General features: G+C 41.9%; 1 protein-coding gene across 5 annotated transcripts in view; it reads left to right on the forward strand.

The window, feature by feature from the left end:
* The first annotated feature begins 4,890 nt into the window (after positions 1-4,890).
* Positions 4,891-24,523, forward strand: part of SORCS1 (sortilin related VPS10 domain containing receptor 1) — a 468,886-nt gene continuing 449,253 nt past the window's right edge. For 3 of the 5 annotated variants that reach the window (XM_074373663.1, XM_074373661.1, XM_010964134.3), the window contains exon 1: positions 5,210-5,898. In XM_074373663.1, coding sequence (XP_074229764.1) covers positions 5,344-5,898 — 555 coding nt within the window. In that variant the 5' untranslated portion in view covers positions 5,210-5,343. Of the gene's footprint in view, positions 5,899-24,523 lie in introns of all 5 variants that reach the window. The other 2 variants (XM_074373660.1, XM_074373662.1) reach the window with 1 other exon arrangement.

Below are 24,523 nucleotides of genomic sequence, written 5' to 3' on the forward strand. Positions count from 1 at the left end.
TTTTAAAATATATTCTAAGACTTTTTGGTAAAGTTTTTTTTAATCGCATATTACATCTCTAAATAAATTTACTTAGTCATAGCATGTATTTTCTCTATTTCATATTAAGTATGCCTATTTAAATGGGAAAATATATATGCATATATGACTTCACACAATGACAGGGATGTTATTTCATGTTTTTCTCTTCCTATTTCATTATACAAACCATCTTTTGAAACATGAAATGGTTGTGTAAGTAATGCATAATAGCTAAACAAAAACAATCTAGATTTTAATTCATATATATACAAATTGGAGGTGGATTTGGACTAAATGGAGGGGAAAAAAAGATAACAAAATTCAGTCTAAGTTTTTTCTCTAACACTATGACCTTGGATAAATTTCTTTATATTCTGTAAGATGCAGGCAAAAACTGCCCCCTACCTATCTTTCGGAGCTGCTGCAAGATTTATTAAACTAGGAGGAAAAAACCCGAAAACTCCTCAGAGGTCTGATGAGATAGGAGTTATATAAATACAAGGCAGCATTGTTATCTCCAAGGGATGTATGAAGTTGAATTAAATTTTACAACACCCTTAAGAGTCAAGCAGATAATCTTAGACCAATTTTTTTTCAGAGAAGGAGGCTTAAGCTCCTCTGTTAAAGCCACTTAGAGTGGGTGTATGAGAAGAGATACAATTACTGGATTCAGAGCGAGGCCAGTATTTGGTGATACCTGAATATATTTTAAAGGGCGGTTTGTTTTTTTAAAAAAAAATCCCATCATCCCCTTGGCAGGCAATGAGAAGAGTCTGAGTATTATTCTCCCCAGTTTTCTTTCTGAGGTTCTTCATGAAATTGATCTGAAATGCAAGACACCTTGTCTCAATGGTATCCAAGGGGAGCCAAGTATTTTGAGAGCTATTAAAAGACATTGTTCTCATGATGAGACATATAATGTGATTTAGTGCAGCCGAAGCCAAGGTATCTATCAGACAGAGAGAGACCTAGGAAAAGGGGAAGAAGAAAATCCAATGTGACAGCTCCTGTAGTCAGTGTGGTCAGGTTCTGTGCTTAGTGAATATACGGCTATATTCATGTAACATATATGTGATTATAACCACCTATGACATTCCCCCCTACCTCCACCAAAATAAAAGCAAAAATAAATTGGAGAATAAATGTTTTCCCTTCAGCCTAAACAAACTCGCTCACTTGTTTCCAAAATTGCTTGCTCAACACTACTAAAAATGATTCAAAGTGCTAATTAGAATGCCCGGCACACAGTAAACTGTCAATATATGTAATTATTTGGATTTGGAGTAGAAACAGTATTGCATAAAGTCGAGAACATAGTAGGAATATGTTGCCTGGATTGGAGTCTTGCCTCTTGCACTAAATTGCTCTGTGATTGTGGGTAGTGGCTTAACATAACCTGTAAAGTGGGGACAGTGACAGTACTTAGCTAAGATTAATTTTGGAAAAAAACAAATGAGCATGTACATGTAAAATCTTTAGCCTGGCTTCTAGCACACAGACTCATCTGATCTATAAAATGTTAAATACTGGCAGTTGTGCAGGTAGGGCTGCTACACTCCTGTTGCTCTGCTAGCCAGTTATTTATTGAGTACGCCCACGAGCCAGGCATTGAAGGAGGCTTTAGGGAAAGGACAGATAAAAAGGGAGACATGGCCCTTATCCATATGTAGCTCTGGGGTATTAACAAAAAACATTCAAATAAAATAATTGAAGGTTGTAACGTGCTAAGAAGGAATGAAGAGGGGACTGACAGAAAATGTGAAAGGAATTTCTTCTTAGGGAGTCAGGGAGAGTCTCTCTAAGGAAGTACATTTAGAGGGAAGGTTTCAAAGAAAAGGAGTCAGCCATATGAAGTGGGGTTGGTGACGGGCATTCTGGGTAGGAACAGTATATGCGAAGGTTACAAGTTGGGAAAAGCTTGGCATGTGGGAGGAAGAGATTGTCCAGAGTTGCTGAAGAATATGGCTGAGGAGGGAAAGGCCTGTGAAATGCGATGGAGGAACAGGCAGGACCCAGTTACGCAGGCTTGATGGGCCATGGGAAGAAGAGTGGGTATTCTGTTTGCAAAGGTAAGTCACCTAAGGATTTTAAATAGTGGCAAGGAATTAGAACTTTTAGACTTTTGAAAGACCACTTATGCTGCTTTGTAAGGCAAGGCACTCAGACTTTTCGATTATGCACAACAACTAGCATGTGACACTAAAATATGTTCATATTCTCTCTCTCTCTAAATACATATGTTAATCAGTAATTAAATACTAACAAGGCTATTTTTTCCTACACATAAATGAATCATCTTGTGGTACCATTTTGGTACTTATATCCCATTTGAAGATGACTATTGTAGAGAAAGTATGGAGCAGAGCAATTGTGGAGTAGGGAGAGTAGTGTGGAGGCTGTTGTGCTAGTCCAGGTAAGAAATGATGCTAACTTAGACTAGGTGGTGGCATATTTTTCCTATGCATAATGGAAAAGATTCCTAATTGAGATTACAGATCTGTGTTCTCTCCTGGCCCTTGATAGCAACTCTTTTCCTAATAAATGACCCATTCTTAATGGATTATATTAATAAAACCTTTGGGTGGTTGGCTTGCAAACACCTTGAAATAGCGTAGCCCACTTTCCCCCATGATTAGCCTATTTCTTGAAGTCCTCTGGAAAAGGACGACGGTTTAGGGAATTATTGGTACTTCCCATTTCTGCTTGTTGACAAAAGCCCATGGGGATCAGAGCCATAAGAAATAAAATTAATCTCTTAAAAAAAATTCTTAGAGCCCATTTCATCCACATGTGTAACCTTTTTCACAAATAGATAATTAAAATCAGGCATTCAAAAATTGCCTGCCCTCTATGAATTCTCAGCAAATGGACTTCAAATGCTTTCACTTAGGGGGATTATTGTAATAGGTGTGTTTTAAAAGATGGGCATTGTAAACTCTTTAAGGAGGAAATAGAAGTTCCACTTGTACCGATTCTTCAGGAAGAACTTCATGCTGAAACCAAAACAATCTAAATTTTGGTAGGCTAATAATAGACTAAAACCAGAAAATATGAATCTACTCATTTCTTTTCCATTTTGCTTTTTCAAGTCCTAGATTTGGATGGGCGTTTATCTGGTTTCTGGGTCTTTAATCTAATCTGGTTTTCCTCTCTTGGAGGAATTCTCATACACTCAGCTGGAGTAGAAAGGAGGTTAGCAGGGCATAGAAAGAAGGCATTAAGCAAACGATCTGCAAAGCTTTGAAAATCTTTCTGAAGAGAGGAAAACAGCTGTCCTGGGCTTTGACAAAGAGCACTTGCAATTAGGGAGGAAGGAGGCCCTCTGGGTCTCCTCTCCTTCATCTAGGAGCCACAATCTGCCGGTGTCCCTTTCTTAGGAGGATTTGGGCTTGGTAGTAAAGGAGCTTTTGGAAGAACAGTCTGTGTCTCCTTCAGTGACAAACAGGACACTCTTTTGTCCTTTTAAGTATTCAAATTTAATGACTGAGAAACCTGTCCTCGGGCATTTGCAAATTTCTTGGATTGGTCAAGAGAACAATACTGTCAATTAATTTTTGCAACACACCTCTGGATTGAAACAATATAAGAGAAATTCCTCCTGGACAGCATTAAAAAAGAGTATTATTAATTGAAGAATAATGATCACTCTGTTACTTTCAGTTGGTCTCATCAGACTCAGGATTCAGATTTTCCAGTGAGGTTACCTTTGCAAGTGTGGGAATGAATAATCGTGTAATTAGAAACTGGAAATTGGACCATTTTTGTTGTGGCATTCATTTATTCAATCAGTAAATATTCGTGGAATAATTTACTAGTTACCATGTGATAAGACAGTGTTATCAGGCTCGTGAAGACTACAAAGACATTTGAAAGTATTTCAACCCTTAGAAGCAAACTTCCTATATGAAAAAGGCTTGGATTTTGAGAAATTCTTTGTGATTTTCAAAGCCCATTCGCCTACTATAAATCTTCATCTGAACTTCTGAATAGTAGCAGGGGAGCTAGGCTGGGCAGACATTATAATCATACAATTATAGAACTTTAGAAGCAAAAGGGATTTTAAAGATCATCTAATACAACAACTTAGTTTGAGAGCTAGGAAGCTGAGAGATTGCTACTTGCCTGAGGTCCCACAGCAAACTAACCGCAGAGCATCCAGCATCCACTTCAAGTGTGCTATCAAGAATCTTAAGGCATGTGTTAGTAGCTCTAAGCTAGGCAGTAATGCCACAGGGTAAATGGAGCACCATGCCTCCTTTCCTGTATGGGTTTGCACACAGATATATCATAGACTCACAATGAATACTGATTGAATTAACGACAGACAGATTTCCTACCGTGTAGGGCACTATTTCAAGTACTAAGGGTAAAATGGCACACAAGATGGACTGGTCACTTCTTCCAAGTTGCTCACAATGTGGTCTTCATGTCCTCAGTGAGTGTGCAGTCTCTTAGGGTAGCCAAGATATATGCCCACAAAATGCAGTAAGGTCGGGTTCAAATACAGTGAGTGCTTTAGGAGGTCAAGGAAGGAATCTACGTGTGATAATTGATGGAAAAATCCCCCAGACAAAACACACACACACACACGATTATTTAATTGCATCATTCTGTGCTGATGCTGGGACACACAGGCTCTACTCAAGGTAAGGTCAAGATGCCAACTAACTGAGATTAACAAGGGAAAGAGGAGAAGCCCACTCATCCCTATTTTCTAAACTGAAAAAGACCAGGGAGGAAAACAAACAAAAGAAACAGCCACAGAGACTGACAGAAACAAAACAGGAATAGGAAGTCCCCAACACAGGGACCAGTCCGCGAGCTCCGGCTGGCCGCCCCCACAGGAGGGGCGCACGGACTCAGCGCGGAGCCCGGCGTCCGCGGGGGCGCAGAGCGCGCGGCGGCGAGGAGCGGGCGGCGGCAGCGCCGCGGGCGAGCCCAAGGGGAGGGTCGACGGCGCATCCAGTCCCCGCAGCCACCCGCGCGCAGCGCAGCTCGGGAGCGGGACGCGGCGCTTGGAGCCCCGGCAGCGCCCGCCCTCTCTCCGGCGTCGCCTGCCAGCGCGCCAGCGCCCGCTCCGCCCGTGACTTCAGTTCGGCTCCACCCCCGCGTGGCGGCGGCTCGCTCGGTCCGAACCCGCGCTCGGCACCAGCCCAGCCCGAGCCAGCGGCTGCCACCTGCCCCGCGCCGCCCGCCCCCACCACGACCCAACTTGGATGGAGTTGGGGTCTTGAGCGCCTGCCCCGCACAGCTGGCCAGCGGAGAGCCCCGCGCCGCCACCCACGGTCCGGGATTCCCTCTCCGCTCCTCTTTGCTCCCGCGATGGGAAAAGTTGGCACCGGCGGCGGCTCCCCATCCGGGCTGAGCGCGCTCCTTGCCGGCGTGGGGCTCTTGATCCTCTGTGCCCCGGGCGCCTGCGGCGGCGACTCCTGCTGTCCCCCGCGGCACCCCAGCTCGGCCCCACACTGGGCTCCGACCCCAGGGGGACTTGCTCACCAGGGTTCGCGAGGTAGAGCTCCTGCCACGCCCCTGCCCCTGCTTGGACGCCCCCTGTTCGCAGTGGCCCCCGGAGACCGAGTGCTGTCCCTGGAGCGGATCCCGGGCACCGGGACGTTGGTGGAGGTTGCTCAGCGCTCTGGCCGGAGGAGACGGAGTGGAGATCAGGAGAAGGCAGAACGGGGAGGGGGCGCGAGTAGAAGCCCCCGGGGAGTGTTAAAGGACAGAGGGCAGCAGGAGCCTGGGACTCTGGAGCGGGACCCGGACAAAGCCACTCGCTTCCGGCTGGAGGAGCTGAGACTGACCAGCACCACGTTCGCTCTGACAGGCGACTCAGCGCATAACCAAGCCATGGTCCATTGGTCTGGCCACAACAGCAGCGTGAGTAGAATGGGACTGAGGGCAAAAGGGTGAAAGATGGAAGGGGTTAAAGGCCGCTATGTGATCTGATGGAGAATCAGGGGAAATGGGGTTTCTGGACTTGAAAGATGCTGCAAACTAAAGTCTTCCCTGTTCACCTCCCCCAGGAGTTAATATCAAGTCACCTACTAGGAGACCACCCCCATCCGTTTCCCACCAGCATCATCCGAGTCCTCTCCAAGCCTCTAAAAAAGCTTCATACAGGGCAGGCAGATCTCTCTTTCCGGTTTCTTCCGTCTTGTTGGTGTAGGGCAGAGCCTAAGAGGAGGAGGCAGGTGGAGGGGTTAAAGTATTATGAACGCGGAAGTGAAAGGGTTAAATTTCCAAGTAGGCTGGCATTCCCTCAAGTGACTTTCCCATTACTTGCTAGACTTGAGGATGAGTGCAAGTTAGATTAAAAAAAAAGTCTTTATTTGTAGGTTTTTAATTTTATTTTTATGCAGAGCTCCTAACCCCCTCTGCCCCACAAGGGAAGAGAAATTCAGTAGGTGATAAGATGCCCTTAATGTATTGTCTGTTTCTGGATGCAAGACCAAGTGGATGCAAGTTTCAGGATGGGAACTCTCCAGCATCTTCTCACAGCACCAGCCAGTGTGTTTTGAGAGCCAGGGCTTTCCAGCCTGTGAATGAGTGGTTGTTCTCTGGCTTGATCGGTCCCAGGAAGATCAGATATATCCGTGTGACAACAACTCCCTGTTCTCCCCCATTGCCTGACCTCCAGTGAAGAGCACAAATAAAGACTTAGCGCTCCCTTTATTAAGGGAAGAGAGGGATTGCTGGATTCCAGGAGGCTGACACTGGAGAGTGTGGGTGCAAGCCCATGAGCTGTAGCGAAGTCAGGGAAGGTTTTAGATTTTTGGAAAAGCTTGCATATCTGGTATTTGAAGTAGCTATTCCAGTTTAAACCGCACCTGAAAACTTCAAGGAGCTAAAATAGTAAAGAACAAGCTTTGATGGTAATAACTACAGATGATTTTAAAGTATGGAAACTTCTCCAGGCTGCCATCAACTAGACAAGAACGTAAAAACCAAGGATGGGTAAAATGAAAAAGAAAAAAGTCAAAGTTTCAGCGTCTGCCAGGTTATGGAGATTGTAGTATTTGTACTATGCACTGTCTGTGCAGCCTGGTACATTTCAAAATGTTTTCAGTTGTGATATAATTGCCAGAAACCTTCCCAGGGAACTGCCACTATAATGAATTGTGCTGTCAGCTTTTTAATGGAAGTTGTGAACATTTTAAAATAAGAGTCTGTCATTATGGATTCCTTGGGTACACAGGTATAAGTTGTATTAAGGCAAATCATGATAAATAGTATTTTGTATCATGTCTCTGCCCTGAGAGCGACAGCAGGGTTTTCCCTGCAATTTTGCCTTCATGACCAAGGCTATGGTTTTATGTGGTTCTCAGGATTGGTTTAATCAAATAATTGAAGCCAAGATACTTTTCATTCATGTTCTAGAGACCCTTGCCTTCATTCCTGACCTTAACCATCATATCTTTCATATCATAACCATGAAAATTAATCCCCCAATTTGAACTTGAATCTTTTTAAACTGATGACATAACTTTCACACTGCTTTAAGTGATTAACTCCAAGCTTCTAGCTTTGAGGGGAGATTTTAGACACATCAAACATATTAGATCTTGTATCAAGAAGTAAAGGACTTTGGACTCAAAATATTTCTGGCTTTTAATGTAATTCAAGCTGTGAAATATCACTTACCCATTAGACCTCTACTTTAGTTCATCTCTTGAAAGATCTTGGAAAGAGCAAGAAAAGGAGAGTACATCTTTGGCAAATTTTAAACTCAATTTAAGAAATGATACCAAGCCCTGCCAGCCTTTTTTTTTTCCCCATTGGTGCTTATAAGCCCAGTTAGGCTTATTAGGGTCAGGTCTTGGACGGGTGACATGCAAGGAATTCTGAGATAATGTAGGCATTAGTCAAGGTGTTAAAGATCAGAGTACTCAACTCATGTAAACTAATGAGATTTCTATCCCATTAAGTCTCTCATTCTATAAGGATCCTCCCCACCCGGCACCCCTGCCCACTTACACACAAATTGGTTTTTTTTCTGTGTATATGTACAGGTAGTAGAGGAAGAGAAATCATCTTTTATCAAGATCCTCCAAAACAAAGCTGTCCCAGATTCATAGGAGAGAGAAACTTTAAAATATTTTTTGAAAGGAAGGAAGGCAGAAAGAAACTTTTCCAGGCAACTCTGTGATGTGAAAAGCAGAGTGGAGACCTAAGTTCTAGTTCTGCTTATTTGTGGTTTGATCTTGGCAAGCTGATTGCACTCTGAGTGTGAATTTCTTCATCTCTAAAAGGGGCGGGGGCAATGCCTGTCAGGTTCATTACCGAGAATTACATGATGGAATATACATAAGAGGGAATCATGACTGTAAAGTACTGTACACCTCTTTGTAACTTTCAGAGTACACTTTCCTTTCCTCCAGAGCAAGAAATCCACTAACCTAACCCTGAGGACAGCATTGGGTGGGGGGCTCTCATTTTCTTCACATTTAGATGCTGTCTCCTATAAATCCATCCCCAAAACATTCAGGGCCACTGTCTGTACACATCCTCTGAACCTGTCTCACCTTTAGCTAAAAGCCTTTGCTAAGTAGGGCTTCTGATTCCAATAACACCTGCATTAAAGGTGTAAATGTATGGTAATTACAGGCTGCCTGTCAAACTGGTGAAGAATTCTGTATCTTTCTCTCATCTCCTTTCCCTTCTCCTTCCTGCCCCCTCCACTGTTGGACTTGTGCAGTTGTGTAAAAGATATGACTGTTTTGCCTCATCTGTGGGTGTGATGTGATTCCTCTATACTGCAGTCTAGCCTGATGGAAACTGTCACTAGAGTTGGTGGAACACCTCGGGGATCTTTTGGCATGAAAGGTTCTGGGTATGAATCATTTGTCATGAGCTTGGTGTCGTAAGCAAGAACATATTGTTCCTACCCTACTCATCCAAGGCATGCTGTGCCCTGATCTAAATTTATAGAGTAATTCTTAGTTCATTGAAATATATATTTGCCTATATGTATGTATGATGGGACACGTGTTTATTCCTTATTTCCAAGAAATTTCAAAATGCTACATTCAATAATCCGTTATAGTATCCCTGTAAGGTAATAGGCTGGAGTCAATTTGAATATTCCATTCACCGTCTTGTCCCTTTCTTACTAGAAATAGTGTTATAAGATTTGTAAACAGAGGCTTTTACTTGACTTATTTTGCTATTAGGATATTTTTAATACTGCATTTATCCCAGAGAATGATGATCTGGTTGGGTGTCATGAACTTCTTTGCCTTTTGTTGTTCTGAGACTTGACATTGAACTATCCATTCTTATTTGAATAAACTGAGTCCCAGCTTGAGTCAGGTTTTGGGGTAGATGCATCACATTCATCATCTCAGTTAATTTTCATAAAAATGTTGCAAGTAAATGTTATTATTCCCATTACATAAAAGAAGAAACTGAAGCTCCAGAAAGCTCCATGACTTACTAAGAGGATGCAGCAGTTCAGCAGCAAAGTGGGGACTGGCACCCACGGTGATGTAACTTCAAAGCCCTGCAGAATGTTTCGTTTTGTAGACGTTAAGGTAGGACAGAGAAACTCGGACCTTTTGAATCTGTATTTTAAGTCATCCTGTCTTGGGTGGATTTCAGATGATGGTGGAGGAGGACAGAGTCTTAGCTGGAAGCTCCATTCTCTTTGTAGAAAAGCAAGGACTAGAACATGTGCTTGTCACATTGCACTCCTTACCTTAAAGTAGTGATTTGGCTGTTCTCTTCTCCGCCCACCTCTTCATCTTTAGTGAGATGTGGAATCCGCACCTGGTGATTCATTGAGCACGAGGTAATGTGCCATCATTCAGCTTTCAGGTCTGATGTTCTTCAGGAAGAGATCCCTTTTCTAAGTCAATCACAAATCTGATTTCATAGAGAGATTGCCTCTGAATGCTTGATTCGGCTATACATTGTGACATAAGATTTTTTTTTCCTTTTTTTCTAAAGTAAAATGATAAAGGATTGTAGATTTCTCTAGCAAGCCCACATAGTTCCTTCTCTGATCAGGGATTTATGCTGTTAATGAATGTTAATGTGGTGTGACATGGAAGACGGTGGGTTTGGAAGCAGATCTGAATTTGAACGTTGGCTCTCCTGCTTACAAGCACTTTGCTTTGAGCAAGACACTTAAATTCTTTGAGCTTCAGCTTTCTCAACTGAAATTTGGGGATGGTATGTCTTTTTCTGGCTTTTTCCTAAAGATTTGATGTCACATATACAAAGTGATTGGTACATAGTAAGTGCTCAATAAATGCTACTTCTAATTTTTGTAGGAAATGATTCTCTACTGGTATTAAGAAGCCTGGGTTATAGTCCTGACTGTACACAAAAATTAGATGCATAGTGATAGTCTGTTAAAACGTTGTGGCCCCAATTTTATCCTCTGTAAAATGATGTGAATACAGTAAAGCACCACTGAAATCCATTACAGGTTGAAATTAACTTAATAGTTTTTTCGACTAACAGGTATCATGCAACTACTCCATCTGAATAAAGTGCACTGGGATTGGTTGGGATGCAAAAATGACAAAAGATCCTATACCCTTGACCTATAAGTAAGCAAGCCTTTCATTTCACAAGATTCTTCCTCTTTCTACAGTTTCTATGCACATCTATTAATAGGAAATCAAGACATCTGAGACCCAAGCAGGCATTCATTTCAATATGGATTTGCAGCAAGATGTAGCTTACTAGGTTTATTGTATCATACCTTCATGTTAAGGCACTTGGTATCTTTGGACAAAATAACTGCTTAATGTGAAATTGGAAAGTAAAAATCTCTTAAGACACTTTAGTGGGATTTTCTAGAGTAAATTGACATGAGTGTTCTCTCTGGGAACTATATCCACATCTCTTTAAAGAGGGACCCCGGAAACTCATAAACTAGGATACCGAAGCTGATGCAATTATCTGATTTATTCAAGAGCATAATTAATGCTCACATTTAGGGAGACATTGTCATATGGCAGCATTATGCTAAGAAGCTTCACAAATGATCATACTTTTAATCCCACAAATATGTATTGAGTCCTAATATTTGTCAGGCACTGATAATAGGAACACATGTGTAGTGATGCACAAAGATGAAAAGAAATGAAAAGAAAAGAAATGTCCTTAAAGAGCTTTAAATCTTCTTCCCAAAGAATGTTCTGAAGAGGTAGCAGAAGCTGTGTCCTTGGAGGGGATAATGTGCTGTAGGGAGTTCAGAGGAGGGATGGGCGGCTTCTAGTTGGGGTGGTCTTCAAACTTGATTGCAAAATAAGTGCTTCAACTGAATCTTGAAATGTAGAGAAAATTTTAATTAAGAGATGGAGATTTTTATAAGGATATTTTGAGCTGAGTGGATGATTGAGTAAAGGTCGATGGGAGAGATGTAAAAAGTCCTATCTGTATCGAGGAAATTATCCTGTTAAATGGAAACCGTGTTTAACTAAAGTTTCAAACTTAGAAATAGTTTTTAAAATATGATTTAAGCACAAAAATATAGACACCCATCTCCTAGTGAATTTGGCTATATTCCAAGCCCCCAAAAGACAGGAAAAGCCTGTACAATCAGGTCACTTGAAAACATAGCTGCCCTTATTTGCACATTAAGTCTCAGCTGGAGTCATCACTGTTTCATTCTTACCTTGACATTTTTCACACGCAGTTTTCACAAAAGGGCTTTCTTTTGTCTAAGATCTTGGTCGGAAACATCACTGGCCAGGCTACAAGAAGGGTAAATTAATTTGGCTCCCTGACGGCTTTTGTTGACTCAATGTATGTAAAATTTTTGTCCTGTCTTTGTGTATGTCTCAATTACTGCCCTATTTCTCTGCTAGAAAGGGTGGTGAGTGCATCTGTTGTGTCCTAGAAAGGAAAGTAGCCAAACAGTGTTGCTTCAGTGGCCAAACGGGATGGCAGAGAAGAGGCGTGCTCCGTATGAGGAGGCTGGGCTCCACGTGGGCGCAGCAATTACTCTTGAGGGATGCACCCTCTGCTCCGATGGGATGGGTGGAATAGTCAAGTGTTTGTCAAGAAACAAAGCTAGAATCTTACTGTGCATGGTTTATAAGGAAAAAAAGAGCCTATTCTAAAGTGTAGGTGGGGGGAAAAAAGGACGTGAATGCTCTGTAGGAAGTGCTACGTGAAATTTTACACATGTATGAAAGATACTGTGTCTATTTCTATAGCGCTCCTGAATGTTGTTATACCACTGTGGATCAGTTATAGCCTGTTTCCTTTGTAGAGTGCTTCGGTTTTCAAAGATTGGAACATTGCTTCAGTTTTATTCTCAGCACAATCCCCTGAGATGGGAAAGACAAATACCATCAGCATTTCTCAAATAGGGAAAGCAAGGCATTGGTATTTAGCAGGTCAGCGAGTGGAAGAAAAGGGTCAGAAACGTTCTGTCACACTGCACGACTGATTCTTGGTTTGGAGCACTGCTGGCTTCCACGGCCAGGAGTTGGAACACAGCTGCACCCCAGCCTCCTGGTTCGCCTGGAGCCCCTGTACCTGGGTCCATAATGTGTGCCATCATGGGACGAAGCATGCGTATCAGCCATGGGGCTCCCGAGTTCTAGGCTCAGGTATTCAAGCTATTTGTCCTGGGCCTCAGAGCAAGTGGCCCGCTCAAAAGTCATGCTGTTGGCATTGTTTAAACCTTTAAAAAGGGACCTTCAAGAGAGATGATGGGACTTTTTGTAAGTGAGTCTCTGGCAACGACCCGTCCTCCATGTGTGTTCCGCTACTGATGGCCTTCAGAGATGAGGTTACTTATGACTGGGCTTCTTGCAGCAGAAGGTTGGGGAGATGAGGGGTTTAGCCACCTCCTCCCCTCTTTCACTGTCTTATGCCTATGAAATCTAGTGTAAAATAATATTAAGTTGGCCTCAGTCAAAGGAATCTGAGCTTCAACTTTGAGGAGCAGCAGTAGTCAAACAGCAGGGGTGGCTTGTTGATTCTAAAGGATTTTATTTGCTCGAGGAGGATTATAATTGAGTTACCAGCTATTGCCTTTTCTGCTCCTTCCAACTTTTGGTGTGGGGAAAGGGGTGGGGTGGGGGAAGGGAACAAAGGAGAGTTTGCTGAACATTAGGGATATCTCTGCAGCCAGATAAGATGAAACGATTATAACAGAAATCACTCTTAACAGCAATAGCTTAAATAACCACCAATTTAGTGAACAGCTTCCATGGAAGTATGTTCTAGGGCATCAGCACATTATTTCACTTCCTATTCACAGCACCCTTACGAACTAGCTATCATTATCCTCGTTCTAAAGCTGAGGGAGTCCAGGCTTAAAGAACCTGCCCCAGGTCACCCAGCTTGAAGGTGGTGGCAGAGCTGGAATTTGATTTTTACCCCTTCAGGCTCCAGAGCTTTTTCTGTTTGATCGTGTTGCCCCTTCATAAGGGTTTATCTCTGAGTTGCTTTGGGGAGAATGGCATAAATCAGTGTGGATGGGCAGTAGGAGAACTCTAGACAGGAGCACCCTCATCTCAGGTAGCTTCCTTTGACGGGTCACCCCATTTCAGTCCCCTGACCTAATACACTTTACTTGGTAATAAGCTGCTCGGTGATGGAGCTTGATCAAAGCCCTAACCTCCATCCATCCTCGTCCCCAGGAATGGCTCATCTGGGGTTATTAATACATGTCCTCTTATTATCCCGGGAGGATGTGTGGGGTGTGCTGTTTGATTTCTCCCTGCTGGCTAATGACCCTAGAGTGACAGTGTGGACAACTTGTACACTCTTTAAAGATGGTGCTAATAAAAATAATGTCATCAGACAACCAGCTAATTATGTTGTGCCCTGAAGCCAGTGATGCCTCTAGTCGCCTTCCCCTAACCAGAATCGCAGGGGCTACTGAGACACAACATTGTGGGCCAGTGATCCTTCCGCTCCAGGGCCTATGGTGGAGGTTAAATGAAAAAGGTCTTCCCCTATGTCAGCATTTCCCAAGATACACTCTTGATTAGAACCATTAAAAGGGATAAAAGGCTATTTTAGGCATGGTTGTCACCCTGCTTAGAGGCCTATCTGCAGCCCTGTTTCCCCTGTTTGCCAAATTGATGGGAGAGTTCTTAGCTGAGCAGCCATGGGCTTGCTCCTTGGGCACCTAGGGCAGTGTTTCCCAGAGAGTTTGTCTTCATGGGACCAACTTTTGAATCTGCTGATGGGGACTGGAAATCTCTATGTTTTACAAACTCCCTTAGAAACTCTAAAGTTTAAAAATAATTTCCCTAAAATTTATGTGTGAGTTTTGGGGGTCCATGAGCCCCTTCCATTGTCCGCACAATCTTCTATCAGTGTGCTCTATTTTACCCTGGAGAGCTGAAGCTCAAAGGTTTCATCAGCTTCTCAATTAAAACTGTGACCACAATGCTGAAGACCTGGCGGAAGGTTCTGTAAGGCAAGGAGAGATGATTACACGGCACAGCACAGGTGCCCCAGGCAGAGTAAGATGGTGCCTTTCTGCCTGAGGGTGATGTTTCTATTGTTTCTATCACTGATTATATTCTAGGCAGTTACCTTTCCAGGATGTCCCTTTGGCCATGGGCAAAACAAGTGGCTAAAAGAGTACATTATTTTAAATATAACATGATGTTTAATGATTTGTTTGAATTCCCACTCCACTACCAATATGTGAATTTGGGCAGTTAACTTTATAACTCTGTGCCTTAGTTTCCTCATCTGTTAAACGGAAATAATAATGATGTAATTTCTATATGGTTTCTTGATGCTTAAAGGAGACAATAGCTATAAAAAAAAAAGCCTAAAGTGGTATCTGGCATATAATAAGCAATCTATAAAGTTTAGCTGTTATCATTTTGGTCAATATTTTGTTAACATTAATACTGGCACGGATAATACTTGAGCACCACGTACTAAAGGACCTTCGCAATGTGTTGCTTATTGCTTCTGTTTCTGCGTTTATGCTGTTTCATCCTGGTTCCACTTTCTTATAATGAGGTCGGGGCTTTCTTTTGCTCTGGAAAGAGTATCCCTTCCCACATCTCTTGCTGTTTGCACACTATAGTTGTACTAGGGTTCTGGACTGAATTTCCAGAATTGTGTGGGTGGGGGAGTGGTGGTTTCTAGACCAACAAGCAGTTCTGACACCAGCTTGGTGAGTACAACTCAACTCAATTCTGACACTGCCCACCCAGAGGGAGAAGCAGCTTTCACAGGTTAAGGGCTCAGTCCCACACCTCTGCCCCCTCCCTCACCTCCCACTTCCTAGACCAGCCTCAAGTCCAGGTTACCACCTGTGCTTCTGACCCCCAGGCTGTACAGATTGGAGGTTTCAATGACTCTCTCCTTGGGTTTGATTGATTTGCTAGAGTGGCTCACAGAACTCAGAGAAATGTTTTACTTACTAGATTACCAGTTTATTGTAAAAGGATATAACTCAGGGACAGCAGATGGAAGAGATGCTTAGGGCAAGGGATGGGGAAAGGGCACGGAGCTTCTCTGCGTTGTCTGAGCCTGCCTCTCTCCCTGAATCTCCATGTGTTCACCAGCCCCGAAGCTCTAAGAATCCTGTCTTTTTGGGGTTTTATGGAGGTTTCATTACATAAACAGGATTGATTAAATTGGTGGCCATTGGTTCAACCTCCACCCCTTCTCCCCTCCCCAGAAGTCAGGAGTTAGGGGTGGGACTGAAAGTTTCAGCTCTCTAATCACATGTTCTTTTTTTTGGGCAACTGGCCTACATCCTTAGTTGTAGTCCAAAGTCACCTCATTAACATCGCATCACAGGAAATTCCAGGGGTTTTAGGAGCTCAGTGCCAGAAATGGAATTAAGAGCAAATGTATATTTCTTATTATAAGTCACAATATCACAACTAGCTTACTAAATAATCACTGTTTTATTAGCTATTTTGGTAGGGAAAACTGGCTTTCACATAGAAGAAACAACCCATGACCTTCCATGTGAGTGTTGTAGAATATTCAGCCATTACAAGATTGCTCATGTAAATATATGTATATTATATAAATGGGAAACGTCCCACAAAATACCAGAGAGGGGAAATAAAATAATGCATGAATAAATAATAAAATAAAAAATAGTAAAGATGTAAGCCCCATGAAGTAAAGATTTCTTCCTTTTTTTTTTTTTTGACTGTTTTTCCCCATGTATATCCCAAGTCCTTAGAAATATACCTGGACTTAGAAGTGGCTGAATACTTTAAAAAATTTATTATATATTATAAAACCTAATTTTTGTAAAAAAAATCATAGAGGAAGGGTATGATTCAAAATATTTGCTTGTGATTATGATGAACATCAGGATTGTGGGTGATTTTTTTTGTTTGTCCGCAGTTTTGGTGGTGGTGTTTCTCCATAAACATGCACTGTTCGAGTTATTTTTTAAAAGTTATTTGAAAAATGGGGAAAAAGAAAAAAAGAAACAAACAAAACAAGAGAGAGCAAGCAAGTTCGTGAACTTGGCCTCATTAAAACTGAATTCCAGGCAACTGAACTAGACAAAGAGCCCACGTTCAAGTTGCCTGATTCGCTTTCAGTCACTATTGTTGGGAAAGAGCCGGTGACCAGGGATTTTGCAAAAAGGCAAGATCACTGGGCGTCTCTCTTCCGGGTGTGCAGCAGCAGGGGCTTCCAGGCCTTTTGTTTATCGTCCTCTCTGTTGATTCCAGAAAAACAGAGAGAGATCTGGAGGTAATTTCAACAACTACATCTCCTGGAAATTCTAGTTGCCTCCAGTCCGCAATAAAGAAGCATGCATTTCAGTTTACATCTCAGTCTCTTTCTTGATCTTGGGGGCTCCATCTCTGCATCGTGTATGTGTCTACAAGTGCATATGTCATAGATGTGGGCATCCTGTGCATCTCTCTGTACATTCAAAGCAGCTTACACACTGAGGTACAACATTGATGTCTCCGCTCTTAAAAGTGAAATACAATACTAGATATTGTTGTGAGGCCATGGTAAGGATGTTTACCGACTGTGAGAGCTGAATGGAAAAAGTTCTCCAGAACAAGGAGAGAGAAAAAGAAACCCAGAGGAAGAGACAGACCATGGAAGCAGAGAGATGGAAAAATGAGAAGAGAAGAGGAAGAGAGAGAGGATGAGATCATGCCAGAGGAAGAGAGAGACAGAGCAAGACAGAGACAGAAGAGGTAGACGGAGAGAGAGGAGGGTAAAGACAAGGGACAAAGATCCAGTGACACCGTGGACTGAGAAGAGCAGAGAGACGAAGAAAAACAGCGTTGTACCAAAGGCATGGAGACGGAGTGAATCACAGAAAGAGAGTGAGAGGTGAAAACAAGTGAGGAAAGTGTCAGTGAGTGGAGAGAACTGGTTACCAACTCATAAATAGTGCCGAGTAGAACCAAGTCCTAGTCTGACTGTGCTCTTTCTGCTGTAGTGACTGCACGTCTCTGGCCTTTGGCTCTGGGGGGTGTCACACCCAGCCAGTTCCTGTCGCTAGCAGAGGCAGCCGGATCTTGCACGTGGGGCATCTCTGAGAGCCCTGTGTGCTGGTTAGCTGGATGTGGGATGGGACAGGTGCATGTGGTGCTTATGCATTTTAAAGAATCTCTTAAATTCCATTGGGAAATGGGCCTGTTGGTCTGGATGGTGGAAAGGCAACTTTTAACCTTTCCTTTTAGGCTAGTCTGCACTGTTTTGAATTTTTAACATGGGCGTGCATTTCTTTAATAATAAAAATACTAAAGCGTGTTTTAAGTGGCTGTTGTGTCAGCACTGTGCTGAGTGCAGAGAATACAAAGATGAATAAGACCTGATCTTTACCCTGGAGGGGGCATATTCTGGTGGAAACAGACAGGCATGTAAACAGATAAATAGCAATTTGGGTGGTAAGTGTATATTCGCTGTAATAGAGTTTTGTGCAAAGTGCTAGGGGAGCAAAGACGAGTGGGGGCCAACTAATTATTTTTTTCTGAAATTGAGAGGCAAGGCTTTAAAAGGAAGTGACATTTAAGCCAGGTCTTTATACAAGATGCTGTCTGTTTTGCAGACAGAATCGGGCTGAGCAGGAGAAAGGGCCACTCCTGCTCGTTTTAAACTCCCCAAATCTTGGGTCAACAAGCTGTGACTAGGATGCTGCTCTCTTCCTTCATCACCTCAGTGCCCAAGATATTTGCAGCCAAGGCCCCCAGTGTGTTTAAATAACAGATTAGACTCCCCAGTTTAAAACGTCCTGCTAAGTACCGGACCTCAAACTGACCAAAGGAATCTGATTTTTCCAAAGGGAAAAATTGTTCCCTGGAATCTTTACACGCCCAGTTGTGCTTGGGCAGGCACACACATTTGGGGATTGGAGAGATGCACGAACAATTTGAAAGTATTGCTTTCTTCTCTGTTCACAGTAGAGTTTGATTAAGCAATCATGGGATTTTTCCCTAGGTTATTCTACATGTTTTAAAGAGTTAAAAGTGGGTGTTTATTGTCATTTTCTTGATCATGTTTCCTTAATCAATATGGGGAACTGGGTGCATTAGGATGAGTTGGATGGGCACCACTTAGGATTGCAGGATGATTATTCAAGGCAGCAAGAGAATGCAGTAGAGTATTCCACATCAGTGTTACCCGGACCTAAGTGGTTATGCCTTGCAAATAGGAGACAGAACATATTTTATATGTTTGATACAGAGAACTTTCCCAAAGAATAAATGTGACTTTTAATTAGTTGTCCCCTTCTCCTCCTTCTTTTCTACAGAGAAGAAAAAAGAGAAAAAAGAATGGAAGAGGGAAGTCAGTGAGAAAAGGCATGGCCAGGGATAGAGAGAGCATGCGTTCTTAGGACCAGCTCACCAACTCATGAGTTGAAGAGACACTTCCAGGGCCTTTGAGATCAGCCCTTTCCACACGCATAACTTTCAAACAGACTGAGGTTTTAGAGGATTTTACGAGATCCAGATCTGGCTTTGGGGTATTGTGATTTAGGCTAGCATTTTGTGCTATAGCAGTAGATTAAATAACTCAGGAATTTTATCATTTTGAGACAGAAATGACTTGAGAATGACCTTTTCAGCTGGTAATAAATAAGTCCTTAGATATATAAATGACTATCTCCAAAGCTTAGGATGATGTCTACTATGGTCTGAATATTTGTGTCCTTTTCATAATTCATATGTTGAACCCTAACCCCAAGCTGACGGTATTAGGAGGTAAAGCCTTTAGGAGGTAATTAGATCATGAGGATGAAACCCTTACGAATGAGGTTAGTGCCCTATAAAAGCGACCTTGGAACTCCCTTGTCCTTCCTGTTGTTCAGTACAGCAAGAAAGCATCATCTATGAACCAGGAAGTGGACCCTCACCAGATACTGGATCTTATGACCTTTTGAGCTTAAGCTTCTTAGACTATGGGACTGTGAGAAAGAGATGTCTGTTGTTCATAAACCACCTGGTCTATGGTATTTTCTTACAGTAGCCTGAATGGACTAAGACAAGATCTCTTCCAGTCACCTGTGTAAGTTTAATGTCCTGTGTGAGACTCTTCCCAATATTTATTTAACTTAAAGTCTTAGGGAAAGGAGAAGGGAAAAAGTTATATTTGCCTTAAAAGCTCACCAACTTTAGAAATACCTGAGTACCTCTCAACCTAAATGTAGATCTTGAAAATATCTGTAAACAAGCAACCGTGGCATTTCCTATTAGAGGTGTAGAAATTAATTTGTCTTTCTTCTGCAGGTGGTATTTGAGGTAGTTTATTTAAGGCAAGGGCTGGCAGACTAGGCCCCTGGGCCAAATCTGTCCTACCACCTGTTTTTCTATGACCGACAAGCTAAGAATGGTTTTTACATTTTTAAATGACTGAGAAACATAAAAAGAAGAAGAATACTCTGTGACATATGAAAATTACCTGATATAAAGTTTTATTGGAACACAGTCATTTATTATCCATGGCCACATTCATGCCAAACTGATAAGTTTGAGTAGTTGTGACAGAAATGGTATAACTCATAAAGTCCCAAATATTTATCCTCCAGTCTTTTACGGGAAAGGTTTGCCCCCCCACCCCCGATTTGGGGACTGGAGAGATTGTAAGCAGGGAGACACAATGAAGATACTGCAGTTGTCATCTGCATGCTGACTTGAGGGTGGTCCTTTGACCTTTATTTTCTTGCCTCAAAGGCATACATACACTGAGCCATTGCACACGCCCAGTCACAATGTGGCCCTTTCATTCTCTGTTCCTGGCCCTTTGATGTATCCAGTGCTTCCAAAAAGAAGAGATATCTGACTATTATGAGAAAAGATCTTATCTTATGTGCCAGGTCACTGTCTTTAGACCCCTATCCAAGCTCTGAACAGCATCTGGTTTGTATTACAATTAATGGTGAGCTCATTGAAGGCCAGGCTCCATTGCATTCTTTTTTTTTTTAATTGAAGTCTAGTCAGTTTACAATGTTGTGTTAATTTCTAGTTGACAGCATGGTGATTCAGTTATACATATATATATTCCTTTTCATATTTTTTTCATTGTAAGTTATTATAAGGTATTGAATATAGTTCCCTGAGCTATACTTTTGTTTTATGTAGTTAGTATCTGCAAATCCCAAACTACCAATTTAGCCCTCCCCCTCAGACCCCCAATAACCTTAAATTTGTTTTCTATGTCTGTGAGTCTGTTTCTGTTTTGTAAATAAGTTGATTTGTCTCTTTTTTTAGATTCCACATATAAGTGATATCATATGGTATTTTTCTTTCTCTTCTGGCTTTCTTCACTTAGTATGACAATCTTTAGGTCCATCCATGTTGCTACGCATTTCATTTTTATATACCAATATTTGGCACATAGAGGGTGCTTAATAAGCATACTAGAAAATAAGAACACTAAAGCAGAATAGGATCATGCTATTGGCCTTTCTTAGTAGGGAAGATAGGTGGTCAGCATTTAGACACCATAATGATGGGCTCCCTGGATTTTTTCACTGCCCTGATTCCTGAAGTATGAACTACGTAGATTACCTCATCCAAATAGTTCTAATAGAATGACCTCAAAGGATAGAAAGAGAGAGAGATGCCTAGAGAGAGGAGAGAGGTAGAGTCACAGCTTTCTCATAGAACAAGAATAGGGGTACTTCATGAAGTCTGATGCTTCAGCAGCTGGGATGAGCTGGTGGTTGGTAGGGGCTGGCATTGCCTCAGTCCTGAGGGAGAAAATACTTTCATGCTCCTCATTGAAGGAGCCGGATTGAGGACCAGCCCCCACAATACAAAAGTCTCAGCAGGGCCAGCACATTTGAGAAAGGATGAGGACCTACTGCACTGTGAAAGATAAAATTGCCTTTGTGGTAATGGGCTGAACTGAGAGCATGGTGACAATGAGAAAAGAATTATGGGTTAAAACTGCGTGTTCTTTCAGGCACATTTACCTGAAAGGGATAATTTGAGAGTTGCTGGCTTTTCCAAGTGAGTTTGGAAGTAGTAGGATTTTAATTAAAGGTGGGTGAGGACTGCTGTTTATTGAGGGGTCAGGAGATAGTTAAATGGTTATAACCAGATCCTACTGGGTGTTTACAATGTGCAGGCACTATTCCCAGTAATACATTCATCGACAGCAATAGGAAGTAGGTATTGTCATTATCCCCATTTTGGAAAAAAGGAACTGAAAAATGGGAGGTTGAATATCACAGTGAGAGCAGAATATAGAACTGGGATTTAAATCCAGACAGTTGCAATCTAAAAACTCTCAGCTCTTGGACATTATATTCTACTGCATTTAGAACACTGTGGCATTTCGTCTTCAAGTTCAGGTTTTTCATGTATTCAGCCATTAGTCATTGAGGGCCTAATATGTGTCAAACATATACTAGGCACTGGGATGTCTTCATGATCAAACTCAGAAATAGTCCATGAGCTTAGAGCTTGGCGGTCCATCCACTGACTCTCTGTAGGACTGGAGAGGTTATGATCCAGGACTCCTTTTGAGAGGTAGACTTTTTAGAACTCCTAAAGCATACTCATTCCTTAGGGGTTAATTGAAAAATGGAGGGAAGACATTTTTTTAAATAAGATGAACATTGTTATTTAAAGGTAGCGTGCTGGTTGTCATTGTTAAAATAATGCAAATGTGTATTCACAGAAATCTATATCTAAAGAGATATAAGCACTTAAGGTTCTCTTTATCATGGACATTGACCAATGAGTGCTTGTGTGTGTGGGTGTATGTGAAGGACACATATATATATATTTGCACACACATCTCTGTTTCTGCTTCTATATCTATATCATCAGGAATACTTTACCTGTAGCTGGATGGTCTCTTTCACTGAGATCCTTGATCTCTGCTTTGTTTTCAAGATTAGAGGAAAATTCTATTCTATAAGAATCTAATAAAACCATAGGGATGCTTTTCTATGAAAAGCCAAAATGGTGCTCCAGTTGTATGATTAAGCAAACATTTTATGTAGAGAGAAAAAAATGATGAAACTATTTCCAATCCAGTTATAGCTGTAGCAATGAATTAAAAATAGAGCTCTAGTGAAGTTATTTAGCAAAGAATTGGGGGTCCTTTCATCCTGCCATCCTTCCTTCTCTCACTTGGAAAATGCCCCCTTTCTATTTATGAAGGAGCCCTTGGTTTCTTTCTCCAAATCAAGGACTGTTTACACCAGACTGTATTGGGTGCAACCTGCTATGTTTCAACCCAACAGCTAAGTTGCCTTAATTCAATCAGAACAAATTTGAATGGTCTGACCTTGATTTATTGTTAAAACTACCCTATAGCCAACTTGTTTGTGCTTTTAATGGACTTCCTTATTTTTAGGCCTGCTTGCATTTTATTTATACTAAATTGCTTGCAAAAGCCTGGGTTTCTAATTAAGACCTGTTCTCCATCTTTGTTAAAACACTTGGTGCATTTTCCTGTACAGTGATTCAGTGTTGGACAGGGTTTCTTAAAGTGCAATATTTGAGATGTAATAGAAACAGAAAACCAGGATAGTAAATAGGTTTTGCATACTTTAGACAAGACCATATCTGCAATCTGGGATGACTGACAAAATATTTCCTTCCCAGAAGTTTCTAGGCTCTGGCCTTTCTCCAGTCTCCTCATTTTCTTTTTTAGGTGCTTCAATTCAGCAACTTTCACTTCACTATTTCTGGTAATTCAAATAACTTGTACCATCAGGAAATGCCTAATGTGTTTGCCTAAGATTTTCCTACCAAACAATCTGCTTTATTCATGGCTTGCCCATGTTTTAACACCACCTACCATTCACATCAGTGTTTATCACGTTGTTTGCTGATGGATATGAGCAGAGAATTTGGAGTGTTTTTCACACCTCCCTTTTCATCCACAGGAAGACAGAGATTATCGCCACTTTGTGGAAGAGGGAGGAGATTAAATAGCACCATGTACTCCGATGGCTTAATTCTTCTTAAAAGGCACTGCAGAAAGCCTTGGCGTATTGACATAGCCATTCCTTTTTTAATTTTTTCCTTTTAGAGAGGTAGTGTAGATATTTGTCACACATATATCCTTATATTCCTGTGCAAAATGCAGGCAAGTGAGTGAATGCAAAATTCCTCTATGTCTCCTCTGTGATACTATTATTTCTCAAAAATAGTGACCACTCCACAGGTTAGAAGAAAACTGTGCTGAATGGGGAGAGGAAAGTCAAGGAATTCAGCAGGTGGAGCTGTTCCCTGTGAGATGGTGCTGAACCTGGCTTCTGAGTTGGGACTTAGCCATCCACTGCTGAGTGCAGATGAGACCAAAGCCATGGGCTCTTACTTGTTTGGCAGAGACAAACTAGCTGCAGGATCTTGCTCTGTCTTTAAACCCAGGCAGTGTTCTACAAGAGTATGTCCTTTCATAGGATGAGATAGAATCAATGTGTGCCCAGATCTGTGGCTGACCATTCTGGTACTGTGGAACATCCCCATGGTCAGTAATGTCTTACTAGGTGGAAGGAGAGGGGAGTAGTTAAAAATATGGACTGCACTGCCCCATGTTTGTTTTCTGTTTACTTACTCTGTGCCTTTTGTTGTAGCATCAGTAAATTCTACTGTATGCTTAACTTTCTGATAAGGCTGAGAATACAGAACTAGCCTTCCTCACAAGTGGCTTACAGCCTAATGGGGTATAAATAGTTAAAATGCAATTTATTAAGTGCAGTACAGAGGTATATACAGAGAAGAATCTGGCCAGATTGAAGTAGGGTGAGGCAATGATATTAGCAAAGACTTTTGAGGAAGAGGTAACATATTATGTCCTTGGTAAATAAAAAGGATAAATACAAATTTTCTGGAGAAAAGATGAAGAAAACATGCTCCCTATGGGAGGATTGACATGTGTGGCAACTCACAAGCACTAGAGGGAACAGCCTGTGAAAGACACAGGATGGAGTTGGGGGAGTGAGAGGAGGTGGGAGAAGGAGCCTAGCATCATATTATGAAGGGCCTTGAAAACCAGACTGAAGGTACCAGGGAGTGACACGATCAGCATTTCAGTTTGGAAGAATTGGCTGGATTGGATGGACAAAATATTGGAGAAAGAGAAACTGGTTAGAAAGCTAATG

This window comes from Camelus bactrianus, chromosome 11 (genome assembly GCF_048773025.1).
Source record: "Camelus bactrianus isolate YW-2024 breed Bactrian camel chromosome 11, ASM4877302v1, whole genome shotgun sequence".
Lineage (NCBI taxonomy): Eukaryota > Metazoa > Chordata > Mammalia > Artiodactyla > Camelidae > Camelus > Camelus bactrianus.